Source organism: Phyllobates terribilis, unplaced genomic scaffold, assembly GCF_046119375.1.
Source record: "Phyllobates terribilis strain yellow unplaced genomic scaffold, ASM4611937v1 Scaffold_2__4_contigs__length_985480577, whole genome shotgun sequence".
Lineage (NCBI taxonomy): Eukaryota > Metazoa > Chordata > Amphibia > Anura > Dendrobatidae > Phyllobates > Phyllobates terribilis.
The window spans coordinates 21,199,856-21,217,110 of NW_027362762.1; the positions used below are offsets into that span (position 1 = coordinate 21,199,856).

Here is a 17,255-nt window from a genome sequence, read left to right on the forward strand (position 1 = left end):
CACTGACAGCAATCAGGCACCGTGACCATGAGAAGACATTGAATAGCTCTGCTGTTATCCTGCAGTGTGTCCAGCACTCCATAGTTCTGCATGTGATGACGGGGCAGAAGTAAAGGCGCAGAGCACAGGCATGGGTGGAGTGTAAGCTCTGCTGCCCAGCTGTCTGATCAGAGCTGCGCAGCCTGTGTGCAGCCGGCGGTAGGACCCAGAGGCCGCCAGATGTGCTGGGGGTGTGCGCGCTGTGTGGGAGGGGGCACTGTGTACAGAGGAATAATAAAGGCTTCTTCCCCTGTGTCTTCCCGGCTCCTCCGCTGCTCGGCCGCCGCCGCCGCCTCCTCCGGGGGATCCGCAGGTGACTAGTGCCGAGCCCACAGCTCCAGGAGAAGCGGCGCCCCCGCCTCCAGGCTCCCGGGGCTGCCGCCGCCATATGGATGTGCAGCCACCTGCCGGCTCTCTGTGAGCGACCCCCGCACCTGCCGGCTCTCTGTGAGCGACCCCCGCACCTGCCGGCTCTCTGTGAGCGACCCCCGCACCTGCCGGCTCTCTGTGAGCGACCCCCGCACCTGCCGGCTCTCTGGGAGCGACCCCCATCATCCAGCACCATGGCCAGGGACAGCGTCCAGATCCCAGATGACCGGGACTTTGAGAACTTCAGGACGGAGTGTCACTCTGAGGCCGGATGGACCCTGACCTATAACAAGTCCGGGATCACGGTGTGGGTGCAGATCGTGGAGGAGGAGCGGGCGCTGCACAAGATCAAGGTGAGGACCCCCGGCCTGATCCCTTTATTACTGTATATAGGGGGCCCGGACCTGGCTTCTGTGGATCACGTCCTGACCCCCATTATGACTGTATATACAGTGTATCAGTGGCCATTCTTTATGCTGGATCCGCTGGGTACACTGTATCAGCGCAGCGCTGAGCTCACTTGTTACATTGTGTCGGTTCCCATCATTACCATGCATCCTCCAGGCTAGATTCCAGTTGTTATAGTAGATCCCATAGATCTCGGCTCATCTGTGCCGTTACTATGTGTCTGCGCAGGATGGGTCCCGGCGGGTGCACTGTCTCTACAGAGCAGATCTCTTGTGATACTGGGGCAGCAGGACTTGTACCCGCCTCCACCTGGCGCCTCTCCTGCCAGGGACATCTTGGTTTCGGGGTGACACCCGGCTGTCAGGAAATGAGGTCAGCAGTTGTCGGAATGAGATCCGATCCGGTTTGTGTAATGAGAGAGTTTAGAGAACACGGTGTAATCAGCTGGGACCGGACCCGTGTACGGGAGGGGGGGTGGGATACACGTGCAGGGATCTGTGCTTACCTGGTAGCACTGTGTGTGTGTGTATGGATCAGTATATGGTGTGTGTGTGTATGGATCAGTATATGGTGCGTGTGTGTGTATGGATCAGTATATGGTGTGTGTGTGTATGTATGGATCAGTATATGGTGTATGTATGGATCAGTATATGGTGTGTGTGTATGGATCAGTATATGGTGTGTGTGTGTGTATGGATCAGTATATGGTGTGTGTGTGTATGGATCAGTATATGGTGTGTGTATGTATGGTTCAGTATATGGTGTATGTGTGTGTGTGTGTGTATGGATCAGTATATGGTGTGTGTGTGTGTGTATGGATCAGTATATGGTGTGTGTGTATGTATGGATCAGTATATGGTGTGTGTGTATGTATGGATCAGTATATGGTGTGTGTGTGTATGTATGGATCAGTATATGGTGTATGTATGGATCAGTATATGGTGTGTGTGTATGGATCAGTATATGGTGTGTGTGTGTGTATGGATCAGTATATGGTGTGTGTGTGTATGGATCAGTATATGGTGTGTGTGTGTATGGATCAGTATATGGTGTGTGTGTGTGTGTGTGTGTGGATCAGTATATGGTGTGTGTGTGTATGGATCAGTATATGGTGTGTGTGTGTATGGATCAGTATATGGTGTGTGTGTGTATGGATCAGTATATGGTGTGTGTGTGTATGGATCAGTATATGGTGTGTGTGTGTATGGATCAGTATATGGTGTGTGTGTGTATGGATCAGTATATGGTGTGTGTGTGTGTGTATGGATCAGTATATGGTGTGTGTGTGTGTGTATGGATCAGTATATGGTGTGTGTGTGTATGGATCAGTATATGGTGTGTGTGTGTATGGATCAGTATATGGTGTGTGTGTGTATGGATCAGTATATGGTGTGTGTGTGTGTATGGATCAGTATATGGTGTGTGTGTGTGTATGGATCAGTATATGGTGTGTGTGTATGTATGGATCAGTATATGGTGTGTGTGTATGTATGGATCAGTATATGGTGTGTGTGTGTATGGATCAGTATATGGTGTGTGTGTATGTATGGATCAGTATATGGTGTGTGTGTGTGTATGGATCAGTATATGGTGTGTGTGTATGTATGGATCAGTATATGGTGTGTGTGTATGTATGGATCAGTATATGGTGTGTGTGTGTGTGTATGGATCAGTATATGGTGTGTGTGTGTGTGTATGGATCAGTATATGGTGTGTGTGTGTGTATGGATCAGTATATGGTGTGTGTGTGTGTGTGTATGGATCAGTATATGGTGTGTGTGTGTATGGATCAGTATATGGTGTGTGTGTGTGTATGGATCAGTATACGGTGTGTGTGTGTATGGATCAGTATATGGTGTGTGTGTGTATGGATCAGTATATGGTGTGTGTGTGTATGGATCAGTATATGGTGTGTGTGTGTATGGATCAGTATATGGTGTGTGTGTGTGTATGGATCAGTATATGGTGTGTGTGTATGGATCAGTATATGGTGTGTGTGTATGGATCAGTATATGGTGTATGTATGGATCAGTATATGGTGTGTGTGTATGGATCAGTATATGGTGTGTGTGTATGGATCAGTATATGGTGTGTGTGTATGGATCAGTATATGGTGTATGTATGGATCAGTATATGGTGTGTGTATGTATGGATCAGTATATGGTGTGTGTATGGATCAGTATATGGTGTGTGTATGGATCAGTATATGGTGTGTATGTATGGATCAGTATATGGTGGGTGTATGTATGGATCAGTATATGGTGTGTGTGTATGGATCAGTATATGGTGGGTGTATGTATGGATCAGTATATGGTGTGTGTGTATGGATCAGTATATGGTGTGTGTGTATGGATCAGTATATGGTGTATGTATGGATCAGTATATGGTGTGTGTATGTATGGATCAGTATATGGTGTGTGTATGGATCAGTATATGGTGTGTATGTATGGATCAGTATATGGTGTGTGTGTATGGATCAGTATATGGTGTATGTATGGATCAGTATATGGTGTGTGTATGTATGGATCAGTATATGGTGTGTGTATGTATGGATCAGTATATGGTGTGTGTATGGATCAGTATATGGTGTGTGTGTGTGTGTGTGTGTGTGTATGGATCAGTATATGGTGTGTGTATGTATGGATCAGTATATGGTGTGTGTGTGTATGTATGGATCAGTATATGGTGTATGTATGGATCAGTATATGGTGTGTGTGTGTGTGTGTGTGTATGGATCAGTATATGGTGTGTGTGTGTATGGATCAGTATATGGTGTGTGTGTGTGTGTGTGTGTATGGATCAGTATATGGTGTGTGTATGGATCAGTATATGGTGTGTGTATGTATGGATTAGTATATGGTGTATGTATGGATCAGTATATGGTGTATGTATGGATCAGTATATGGTGTGTGTATGTATGGATCAGTATATGGTGTGTGTGTGTATGGATCAGTATATGGTGTGTGTGTGTGTGTGTGTATGGATCAGTATATGGTGTGTGTGTGTGTGTGTATGGATCAGTATATGGTGTATGTATGGATCAGTATATGGTGTGTGTGTGTGTGTGTATGGATCAGTATATGGTGTGTGTGTGTATGTATGGATCAGTATATGGTGTATGTATGGATCAGTATATGGTGTGTGTGTATGGATCAGTATATGGTGTGTGTGTATGGATCAGTATATGGTGTGTGTATGTATGGATCAGTATATGGTGTGTGTATGTATGGATCAGTATATGGTGTATGTATGGATCAGTATATGGTGTGTGTATGTATGGATCAGTATATGGTGTGTGTATGTATGGATCAGTATATGGTGTATGTATGGATCAGTATATGGTGTGTGTATGTATGGATCAGTATATGGTGTATGTATGGATCAGTATATGGTGTGTGTGTATGGATCAGTATATGGTGTGTGTATGTATGGATCAGTATATGGTGTATGTATGGATCAGTATATGGTGTGTGTATGTATGGATCAGTATATGGTGTGTGTATGTATGGATCAGTATATGGTGTATGTATGGATCAGTATATGGTGTGTGTGTATGGATCAGTATATGGTGTGTGTATGTATGGATCAGTATATGGTGTGTGTATGTATGGATCAGTATATGGTGTGTGTATGTATGGATCAGTATATGGTGTGTGTATGTATGGATCAGTATATGGTGTGTGTATGGATCAGTATATGGTGTGTGTATGTATGGATCAGTATATGGTGTATGTATGGATCAGTATATGGTGTGTGTATGTATGGATCAGTATATGGTGTATGTATGGATCAGTATATGGTGTGTGTGTGTATGGATCAGTATATGGTGTATGTATGGATCAGTATATGGTGTGTGTGTATGGATCAGTATATGGTGTGTGTATGTATGGATCAGTATATGGTGTGTGTATGTATGGATCAGTATATGGTGTGTGTATGTATGGATCAGTATATGGTGTGTGTATGTATGGATCAGTATATGGTGTGTGTATGTATGGATCAGTATATGGTGTGTGTATGTATGGATCAGTATATGGTGTGTGTGTGTATGTATGGATCAGTATATGGTGTGTGTGTGTGTGTGTATGGATCAGTATATGGTGTGTGTATGTATGGATCAGTATATGGTGTGTGTGTGTGTGTGTGTATGGATCAGTATATGGTTGTGTGTGTGTGTGTGTGTGTGTGTGTGTGTGTATGGATCAGTATATGGTGTGTGTATGTATGGATCAGTATATGGTGTGTGTGTGTATGGATCAGTATATGGTGTGTGTGTGTGTGTGTGTGTGTGTGTGTGTATGGATCAGTATATGGTGTGTGTGTGTATGTATGGATCAGTATATGGTGTGTGTGTGTGTATGTATGGATCAGTATATGGTGTGTGTGTATGTATGGATCAGTATATAGTGTGTGTGTGTATGTATGGATCAGTATATGGTGTGTGTGTATGTATGGATCAGTATATAGTGTGTGTGTGTGTATGTATGGATCAGTATATGGTGTGTGTGTGTGTGTGTATGTATGGATTAGTATATGGTGTGTGTGTGTGTATGGATCAGTATATGGTGTGTGTGTGTATGGATCAGTATATGGTGTGTGTGTATGTATGGATCAGTATATGGTGTGTGTATGTATGGATTAGTATATGGTGTGTGTGTGTGTATGGATCAGTATATGGTGTGTGTGTATGGATCAGTATATGGTGTGTGTGTATGTATGGATCAGTATATGGTATGTGTATGGATCAGTATATGGTGTGTGTGTGTATGGATCAGTATATGGTGTGTGTGTGTATGGATCAGTATATGGTGTGTGTATGTATGGATTAGTATATGGTGTGTGTATGGATCAGTATATGGTGTGTGTATGTATGGATCAGTATATGGTGTGTGTATGTATGGATTAGTATATGGTGTGTGTATGGATCAGTATATGGTGTGTGTATGTATGGATCAGTATATGGTGTGTGTGTATGGATCAGTATATGGTGTGTGTATGTATGGATCAGTATATGGTGTGTGTGTATGGATCAGTATATGGTGTGTGTGTGTGTGTGTATGTATGGATCAGTATATGGTGTGTGTGTATGTATGGATCAGTATATGGTGTGTGTGTATGTATGGATCAGTATATGGTGTGTGTGTATGGATCAGTATATGGTGTGTGTGTATGTATGGATCAGTATATGGTGTGTGTGTATGTATGGATCAGTATATGATGTGTGTGTATGTATGGATCAGTATATGGTGTGTGTGTATGTATGGATCAGTATATGGTGTGTGTGTATGTATGGATCAGTATATGGTGTGTGTGTGTATGTATGGATCAGTATATGGTGTGTGTGTATGTATGGATCAGTATATGGTGTGTGTGTATGTATGGATCAGTATATGGTGTGTGTGTGTGTATGGATCAGTATATAGGGTGTGTGTATGTATGGATCAGTATATGGTGTGTGTGTGTATGTATGGATCAGTATATGGTGTGTGTGTGTGTATGGATCAGTATATGGTGTGTGTGTATGGATCAGTATATGGGGTGTGTGTATGTATGGATCAGTATATGGGGTGTGTGTATGTATGGATCAGTATATGGTGTGTGTGTATGTATGGATCAGTATATGGTGGGTGTGTATGTATGGATCAGTATATGGTGGGTGTGTGTATGGATCAGTATATGGTGTGTGTGTATGTATGGATCAGTATATGGTGTGTGTGTGTGTGTGTATGTATGGATTAGTATATGGTGTGTGTGTGTGTATGGATTAGTATATGGTGTGTGTGTATGTATGGATTAGTATATGGTGTGTGTGTGTGTGTGTGTGTGTATGTATGGTTCAGTATATGGTGTGTGTGTATGTATGGATTAGTATATGGTGTGTGTGTATGTATGGATTAGTATATGGTGTGTGTGTGTGTGTGTGTGTGTGTGTATGTATGGATCAGTATATGGTGTGTGTGTGTGTATGTATCAGTATATGGTGTATGTATGGATTAGTATATGGTGTGTGTGTGTGTGTGTATGTATGGTTCAGTATATGGTGTGTGTGTGTGTGTATGTATGGATCAGTATATGGTGTGTGTGTGTGTGTGTATATATCAGTATATGGTGTATGTATGGATTAGTATATGGTGTGTGTGTGTGTATGTATGGTTCAGTATATGGTGTGTGTGTATGTATGGATTAGTATATGGTGTGTGTGTGTGTGTGTGTATGTATGGATCAGTATATGGTGTGTGTGTATGTATGGATCAGTATATGGTGTGTGTGTATGGTTCAGTATATGGTGTGTGTGTATGGTTCAGTATATGGTGTGTGTGTGTGTGTGTGTGTATGGTTCAGTATATGGTGTGTGTGTGTATGGATCAGTATATGGTGTGTGTGTGTATGGATCAGTATATGGTGTGTGTGTGTATGGATCAGTATATGGTGTGTGTGTGTATGGATCAGTATATGGTGTATGTATGGATCAGTATATGGTATGTGTATGGATCAGTATATGGTGTGTGTGTGTGTATGGATCAGTATATGGTGTGTGTGTGTATGGATCAGTATATGGTGTGTGTGTGTATGGATCAGTATATGGTGTGTGTGTGTATGGATCAGTATATTGTGTGTGTGTATGGATCAGTATATGGTGTATGTATGGATCAGTATATGGTATGTGTATGGATCAGTATATGGTGTGTGTGTGTATGGATCAGTATATGGTGTGTGTGTGTATGGATCAGTATATGGTGTGTGTGTGTATGGATCAGTATATGGTATGTGTATGGATCAGTATATGGTGTGTGTGTGTGTGTGTGTGTATGGATCAGTATATGGTGTGTGTGTGTATGGATCAGTATATGGTGTGTGTGTGTATGGATCAGTATATGGTGTGTGTGTGTGTATGGATCAGTATATGGTGTGTGTGTGTATGGATCAGTATATGGTGTATGTATGGATCAGTATATGGTGTGTGTATGGATTAGTATATGGTGTGTGTGTATGGATCAGTATATGGTGTGTGTGTGTATGGTTCAGTATATGGTGTGTGTATGTATGGTTCAGTATATGGTGTATGTATGGTTCAGTATATGGTGTGTGTGTATGGATCAGTATATGGTGTGTGTATGTATGGTTCAGTATATGGTGTATGTGTGTGTGTGTGTATGTATGGTTCAGTATATGGTGTGTGTGTGTGTGTGTGTGTGTGTGTGTGTGTGTATGGTTCAGTATATGGTGTATGTATGGATCAGTATGATGTGTCTGTTTAGTGACGTGCGATGTGTGCATTGATCAGTGTATTGGGTGATGTATCTATACATGACTCCTGGAGCAGCGTTATCTGTGTGATCAGTATAACATGTCTGTAGATCTTTCCTGGTGCAGACTCTGTAAGTATCAGTGACGTGTGTGATTGCTGCAGGGCTGTGTGTGCTGTGTGTGGGTGCAGCGTGGATCAGCATGATGAGTCTATAAGTAATTAGGATGACAAGTGTGTACTTTACTTCTGGAGCAGTGATGTGTGTGTCCTTATTATGTGCATCATGTGTGACCAATGTGTAGTTTATTTATGGGTATGATGTGTGTGTATCAGTATGAAGTGGAGTATATGGTGCGTAACAGGTGTATGGATCAGTATGGTGCGTGACGGGTGCAGGGATCAGTATGGTGCGTGACGGGTGCAGGGATCAGTATGGTGCGTGACGGGTGCAGGGATCAGTATGGTGCGTGACGGGTGCAGGGATCAGTATGGTGCGTGACGGGTGCAGGGATCAGTATGGTGCGTGACGGGTGCAGGGATCAGTATGGTGCGTGACGGGTGCAGGGATCAGTATGGTGCGTGACGGGTGCAGGGATCAGTATGGTGCGTGACGGGTGCAGGGATGAGTATGGTGCGTGACGGGTGCAGGGATCAGTATGGTGCGTGACGGGTGTATGGATCAGTATGGTGCGTGACGGGTGTATGGATCAGTATGGTGCGTGACGGGTGTATGGATCAGTATGGTGCGTGACGGGTGTAGGGATCAGTATGGTGCGTGACGGGTGCAGGGATCAGTGTGGTGCGTGACGGGTGTATGGATCAGTGTGGTGCGTAACAGGTGCAGAGATCAGTGTGGTGCGTGACGGCTGCAGGGATCAGTGTGGTGCGTGACGGCTGCAGGGATCAGTGTGGTGCGTGACGGCTGCAGGGATCAGTGTGGTGCGTGACGGCTGCAGGGATCAGTGTGGTGCGTGACGGCTGCAGGGATCAGTGTGGTGCGTGACGGCTGCAGGGATCAGTGTGGTGCGTGACGGCTGCAGGGATCAGTGTGGTGCGTGACGGCTGCAGGGATCAGTGTGGTGCGTGACGGCTGCAGGGATCAGTGTGGTGCGTGACGGCTGCAGGGATCAGTGTGGTGCGTGACGGCTGCAGGGATCAGTGTGGTGCGTGACGGCTGCAGGGATCAGTGTGGTGCGTGACGGCTGCAGGGATCAGTGTGGTGCGTGACGGCTGCAGGGATCAGTGTGGTGCGTGACGGCTGCAGGGATCAGTGTGGTGCGTGACGGCTGCAGGGATCAGTGTGGTGCGTGACGGCTGCAGGGATCAGTGTGGTGCGTGACGGCTGCAGGGATCAGTGTGGTGCGTGACGGCTGCAGGGATCAGTGTGGTGCGTGACGGCTGCAGGGATCAGTGTGGTGCGTGACGGGTGTATGGATCAGTGTGGTGCGTGACGGCTGCAGGGATCAGTGTGGTGCGTGACGGGTGTATGGATCAGTATGGTGCGTGACGGGTGTATGGATCAGTATGGTGCGTGACGGGTGTATGGATCAGTATGGTGCGTGACGGGTGCAGAGATCAGTATGGTGCGTGACGGGTGCAGGGATCAGTATGGTGCGTGACGGCTGCAGGGATCAGTGTGGTGCGTGACGGCTGCAGGGATCAGTGTGGTGCGTGACGGGTGTTTGATATATGATGTGTGACTTCTTCCTCTCTGGCTGCGCTGTGTGTATGTATGATGTGAGTGTGCGGCACGTTCATGGAGCCTGCCGTGCTCCTCCCAGTAAGTTCACGGCCCCACTATCAGTATTCGGTCAGTATTTTTTCTCAGGAGTGGGTGATAAATACAGAATTGGTGACTATTAGACCTTTTCTCTGATTGTTCCTCACCTGGTTTTGGCTCCTGAGAAAAAATACTGACTGAATACTGATAGTGGGGCCGCGGCCTTATACTCTCTGTTGCTGATGACCTGGCAGCATTTCTTGGCATGTGTTCTGCGTACCTCGTGTGATGTCAGTATGTCTTACACTACACCCCCAGGAGCGCTGATATGGGGGCTGCGCACACACGCAGTGTAATGACTCCCCCCCCCCCCCCCCCCCCCCCCCATCGTCCTCGTGTGATTACGTCTGTCCTACATGATGTGGCAGTGACGTGCGATGACTGTCAGCACCTCCAGCTCACCGCTCCCTGACCCTCAGCATGGAGTCTGGAGGCCGCAGCGCCCCCTGTCAGTCATTAGCTGCATTACACTATGTGCCCTATAGAGGGGCCGCTGACATCTGTAGGGGCTGCATGTTGGCGTCTGCTCCGCACCTCTTGGCTCTCGGTGACTGCTAGGTCTGGGATGATCACGAGTTCGGCTCTGCAGATTTACCTAATAAATAAAACCATTTAGAGCCGCGGCTGGTTGCAGTTTACTGGGGACTCCTAACGATGGCGGTATTAAAGTCGTAGGTTGTATTCGCCTGCGCAGCAGTTGGAGGTGAGATCTGCTGCCAGTGTGCTGTCCCTTTAAATACCAGTGACTGCACTAGTGTGACTAGTTATTAAGTGGTAATGGCGGCTAGGAAGGAGTTAAGCCGGGTTCACTGTCAGGTTTCCACTCCTCTTAGTCACCACTTTCCGTGTTTGGAGAAAGTGCGCGGTACGTGTGTTTCCTGTGTGTTTTGGCCGAGCCGGATAACACCAAGACAAACCGGTTCTGTAACTTCTAAAGAAGAAACTTTCCAATAACTTGTCCTCCTCCCCTGAAATTGCTGCCTGCAGAGAGCTGGACCAGGGGCAGGTCTGGGGCTAGTTGGGTATTGTAAGCGCTAGATCCAAGGAGAGGCCAAATGTCCATGCGTCACTCCTAGAGCTTGGCCCAAGGACTGGACCATATATTGGTGGTGGATTCCTAGAGCTTGGCCCAAGGACTGGACCATATATTGGTGGTGGATTCCTAGAGCTTGGCCCAAGGACTGGACCATATATTGGTGGTGGATTCCTAGAGCTTGGCCCAAGGACTGGACCATATATTGGTGGTGGATTCCTAGAGCTTGGCCCAAGGACTGGACCATATATTGATGGTGGACTCCTAGAACTTGGCCTAAGGACTGGACCATGTATTAGGGAGAACTTCTAGAACTTGGCCTAAGGGCTGGACCATGTATTAGGGGGAACTTCTAGAGCTTGGCCTAAGGACTGGACCATATATTGGTGGACTCCTAGAGCTTGGCCTAAGGACTGGACCATATATTGGTCGTGGACTCCTAGAGCTTGGCCTAAGGGGTGAACTTCTAGAGCTTGGCCTAAGGACTGGACCATGTATTAGGCCAAGCTCTGGGAGTTCACCCTAAGGACTGGACCATGTATTAGGGAGAACTTCTAGAGCTTGGCCTAAGGACTGGACCATATATTGGTCGTGGACTCCTAGAGCTTGGCCTAAGGGGTGAACTTCTAGAGCTTGGCCTAAGGACTGGACCATGTATTAGGCCAAGCTCTGGGAGTTCACCCTAAGGACTGGACCATGTATTAGGGAGAACTTCTAGAGCTTGGCCTAAGGGCTGGACCATGTATTAGGGGGAACTTCTAGAGCTTGGCCTAAGGACTGGACCATATATTGGTGGTGGACTCCTAGAGCTTGGCCTAAGGGGTGAACTTCTAGAGCTTGGCCTAAGGGCTGGACCATGTATTAGGGGGAACTTCTAGAGCTTGGCCTAAGGACTGGACCATATATTGGTGGTGGACTCCTAGAGCTTGGCCTAAGGACTGGACCATGCATTAGGGTGGACTCCCAGAGCTTGGCCTAAGGGCTGGACCATATATGAGGCCAAGCTCTGGGAGTCCACCCAATATATGGTCCAGTCACCAATATATGGTCCAGTTCTTAGGCTAGGATCTTGGAGGCCACCCGAATATATGGTCCAGCCCTTAGGCCAAGCTCTGGGAGTCCACCCAAGGGCTGGACCATATATTGCTGTGGCCTCCCAGATCTTAGCCTAAGGGATGGACTCCTAGAGCTTGGTCTAAGGACTGGACTATATATTAGGCTAAGATCTGGGAGGCCACCCCAAGGACTGGACCATATATTGGTGACTGGACCATGTATTAGGGTGGACTCCTAGAGCTTGGTCTACGGGCTGAATCTTATATTGGGGTGGACTCCCAGAACTTGGCCTAAGGACTGGACCATATATTGGGGTGAACTTCTAGAGCTTGGCCTAAGGACTGGACCATATATTGGGGTGAACTTCTAGAGCTTGGCCTAAGGGCTGGACCATATATTGGGGTGGCCTCCCAGATCTTAGCCTAAGGGGTGGGGACTCCCAGAGCTTTGCCTAAGGGCTGGACCATATATTGGGATGACCTTCCAGAACTTAGCCTAAGGGATGGACTCCTAGAGCTTGGCCTAAGGACTGGACTATATATTAGGCTAAGATCTGGGAGGCCACCCCAAGGACTGGACCATATATTGGTGACTGGACCATGTATTAGGGTGGACTCCTAGAGCTTGGTCTACGGGCTGAATCTTATATTGGGGTGGACTCCCAGAACTTGGCCTAAGGACTGGACCATATATTGGGGTGAACTTCTAGAGCTTGGCCTAAGGACTGGACCATATATTGGGGTGAACTTCTAGAGCTTGGCCTAAGGGCTGGACCATATATTGGGGTGGCCTCCCAGATCTTAGCCTAAGGGGTGGGGACTCCCAGAGCTTTGCCTAAGGGCTGGACCATATATTGGGATGACCTTCCAGAACTTAGCCTAAGGGGTGGACTCCTAGAGCTTGGCCTAAGGGCTGGACCATATATTGGGGTGCACTCCCAGAGCTTGGCCTAAAGACTGGACCGTATATTGGTGACTGGACCATGTATTAGGGTGAACTTCTAGAGCTCGGCCTAAGGACTGGACCACATATTAGGGTGCACTCCCAGAGCTTGGCCTAAAGACTGGACCATATATTGGTGATTGGACCATGTACAGTATTAGGGTGAACTTCCAGAGCTCGGCCTAAGGACTGGACCACATATTGGCTACTAGACCATGTATTAGGGTGGACTCTCAGAACTTGGCCTCAGGACTCTACCATGCATTAGTTTGACCTTGTTTAGTGTTGGACTATTAGAGCTTGGCCTAAACGATTGACAATGAATTTGGTTGGGTGACTAGAGCTTGGTTTTAGGACTGCTCCATGTGATAGACTGGGCTACTATTAATGTTGGCTTAGCATCTGGACTAGGTATAAGTAATGGGGCTTGGCCGGGTTGGACATGAGTCTCTGGGTCATCAGAGGTGAAGGGTCCTTCAGACAGTCCTCCCCCCAGCTGCCAGTTATTGCCATGTCCTTGTGGCTTCCATCTGATGTGCATGTCATTGTCATGACCTGTAGTGACCTGTACAGACGAGGTGGCGCTGTTGCTCCTCTATGTGAAGCTCATCAAGAGAATGCCAAGAGTGTGCAAAGCAGTCATCAAAGCAAAAGGTGGCTACTGTGAAGAACCTAGAATATAAGACATATTTTCAGTTGTTTCACACTTTTTTGTTAAGTATATAATTCCACATGTGTTAATTCATAGTTTTGTTGCCTTCAGTGTGAATGTACAATTTTCATAGTCAAGAAAATACAGAAAAATCTTTAAATGATAAGGTGTGTCCAAACTTTTGGTCTGTACTGTGTGTGTGTGTGTGTATATATGTGTATATATATATATATATATATATATATATATATATATATATATATATATATATATATATATATATATATATATATATATATATATATATATATGTATATATATATGTGTGTGTATATATGTATGTATGTCTGTGTGGGGTGTGTGGTGGAGCTGGCTGGTGATGCAGGGCGCTGTCCGGGGGTCTCTATGGTTGCATGGTCGCGGTGACGCCAGCGGGGAGGATTGCGCCCGGCAGGACACGGTGGGAGCAGATTGCAGAGTATTTTTGGATCTGGAGAAACCTGCGTGGGAGGATCTGCTGGAAATAACAATCTGTCCTCACGGCGGAGCGTCACACGAGGATCACACCAGAGTGTGCGGCCGGCCGGGGGACCACAAGTATCAGCAAGTCTGAAACGCTGCTCCCAGGACCGGCTCCAGGTTTTCGTGGGCCCCGGGTTAAAGAGTCTCAGTGGCCCCTTTAACACACACCACGATTCATGATGCACAGATACCGCAGAGAAATATATATATATATATAGTACAATGCAAAGATTTCACTTCTTACATTACATGAGTGATATTCTAGAATTTACAATAGATAACTAAGAAACCGGCGAATCCTCACAGCGCACAGTGCAAACCGGACAGTATAGTCCTCCGTACAGTATAATGGCCCCACATAGTCCTCCGTACAGTATAATGGCCCCACATAGTCCTCCGTACAGTATAATGGCCCCACATAGCCCTCCGTACAGTATAATGGCCCCACATAGCCCTCCATACAGTATAATGGGCCCCACATAGCCCTCCATACACTCTAATGGGTAATGGGCCCCACATAGCCCTCCGTACACTATAATGGGCCCCACATAGCCCTCCGTACACTATAATGGGCCCCACATAGCCCTCCGTACACTATAATGGGCCCCACATAGCCCTCCGTACACTATAATGGGCCCCACATAGTCCTCCGTACACTATAATGGGCCCACATAGTCCTCCGTACAGTGTAATGGGCCCCCACATAGTCCTCCGTACAGTGTAACGGGCCCCCACATAGCCCTCCGTACAGTGTAACGGGCCCCCACATAGCCCTCCGTACAGTGTAACGGGCCCCCACATAGCCCTCCGTACAGTGTAACGGGCCCCCACATAGCCCTCCGTACAGTGTAACAGGCCCCCACATAGTCCTCCGTACAGTATAATGGGGGCCCCCACATAGCCCTCCGTACAGTATAATGGGGGCCCCCACATAGCCCTCCGTACAGTATAACGGGGGCCCCCACATAGCCCTCCGTACAGTATAACTGGCCCCCCCACATAGCCCTCCGTACTGTGTAACGGGCCCCCCCACATAGCCCTCCGTACTGTGTAACGGGCCCCCCCACATAGCCCTCCGTACTGTGTAACGGGCCCCCACATAGCCCTCCGTACAGTATAACGGGCCCCCCCACATAGCCCTCCGTACTGTGTAACGGGCCCCCACATAGCCCTCCGTACTGTGTAACGGGCCCCCACATAGCCCTCCGTACAGTATAACGGGGGCCCCCACATAGCCCTCCGTACAGAATAAAATAATGAAATACTCACCTCTCCCCGCTCCCCCGTGGCTCTAGTCTGCACAGAGGACGCTGTAGTGACATCACAGAACTCAGGCGCAGAGGGGGATGATGGGAGAGGCGGCTGACAGTTGCTTCTCCTATCATTGTTTTCAACAGTATCTGCACCCAGGATGCCGAAACAGTTGAATGTACGATGCGAGGGGCGATGTCAATGCTGGCGCCCCCACAGGATAAGATACACTGCTCAGCAGACAGTATCACACAGGAGAGGATTAGATACACGGCTCAGCAGACAGTATCACACAGGAGAGGATTAGATACACGGCTCAGCAGACAGTATCACACAGGAGAGGATTAGATACACGGCTCAGCAGACAGTATCACACAGGAGAGGATTAGATACACGGCTCAGCAGACAGTATCACACAGGAGAGGATTAGATACACGGCTCAGCAGACAGTATCACACAGGAGAGGATTAGATACACGGCTCAGCAGACAGTATCACACAGGATAGGATTAGATACACGGCTCAGCAGACAGTATCACCCAGGAGAGGATTAGATACACGGCTCAGCAGACAGTATCACACAGGATAGGATTAGATACAGCTCAGCAGACAGTATCACACAGGAGAGGATTAGATACACGGCTCAGCAGACAGTATCACACAGGAGAGGATTAGATACACTGCTCCGCAGAGAGTATCACACAGGAGAGGATTAGATACACGGCTCAGCAGACAGTATCACACAGGAGAGGATTAGATACACGGCTCAGCAGACAGTATCACACAGGAGAGGATTAGATACACGGCTCAGCAGACAGTATCACACAGGAGAGGATTAGATACACAGCTCAGCAGACGGTATCACACAGGAGAGGATTAGATACACTGCTCAGCAGTCAGTATCACACAGGAGAGGATTAGATACACAGCTCAGCAGACGGTATCACACAGGAGAGGATTAGATACACGGCTCAGCAGACAGTATCACACAGGATAGGATTAGATACACAGCTCAGCAGACAGTATCACACAGGAGAGGATTAGATACACAGCTCAGCAGACAGTATCACACAGGAGAGGATTAGATACACAGCTCAGCAGACAGTATCACACAGGAGAGGATTAGATACACGGCTCAGCAGACAGTATCACACAGGATAGGATTAGATACACGGCTCAGCAGACAGTATCACACAGGATAGGATTAGATACACGGCTCAGCAGACAGTATCACACAGGAGAGGATTAGATACACGGCTCAGCAGACTGTATCACACTTCGCTTGGATACAGTGTCTTCTCTGTGACCCAGCGACTCCTGATGGGGGGTCTTGTCTCCAGATTAGGACATTTTACCCCCCCCCCCCCCCAATCAGACCGGACGGACTGGTTCTGTCATGTAATGTGTCCCAGTGACCGCCACTCCCTCTGCACCTGCCAGGACTGGACGGCAGCCAGAGCCGGGGGACAGGTGCGGAGAGGGGACGGGTCTCTGCACTGGAGGAAAAGCAATGGACGTCTCCGACACTCCCAAACCGACAAATCACTGGGCGGCAGGTGTAAATCACAACTGTAGCAGAGGGGTCACCCGCAGATCCCACCCCCGTAACGGTGCGTCACCCGCAGATCCCACCCCCGTAACGGTGCGTCACCCGCAGATCCCCCCGTAACGGCGCAGCATGGACTGTGCCGAGTATTTTCTGCATTGCGATGTATGTATCTATGTCTCCATTATCCGTAGGAGCAATGAATTATGCAGTACGGCGCATTTCCTCGCACCCCCCATATAGTGCTACATGCATTATAGATGGCGGCCTAATCACTGCTCGGGGATGCTGTTAACATGATATAGCACAGTGTGAGGTGTGCACTATTGGGGGTGCAGTGTGGGGTGTCTGTGTGCAGTATTTGGGGGTTCAGTGTAGGGTGTGCACTATTAGAGGGTGCGGTGTTGGT

At 47.5% G+C, this 17,255-nt stretch overlaps 1 protein-coding gene across 1 annotated transcript in view; it reads left to right on the plus strand.

Annotated features, from left to right (window-relative positions):
- The first annotated feature begins 260 nt into the window (after nt 1–260).
- STARD10 (StAR related lipid transfer domain containing 10) overlaps nt 261–17,255 on the plus strand; it is a 43,418-nt gene continuing 26,423 nt past the window's right edge. The window contains exon 1 of the mRNA XM_073661182.1: nt 261–761. Within this exon, the coding sequence (XP_073517283.1) occupies nt 432–761 (330 nt within the window). The 5' untranslated portion in view covers nt 261–431. The remainder of the gene's footprint in view (nt 762–17,255) is intronic.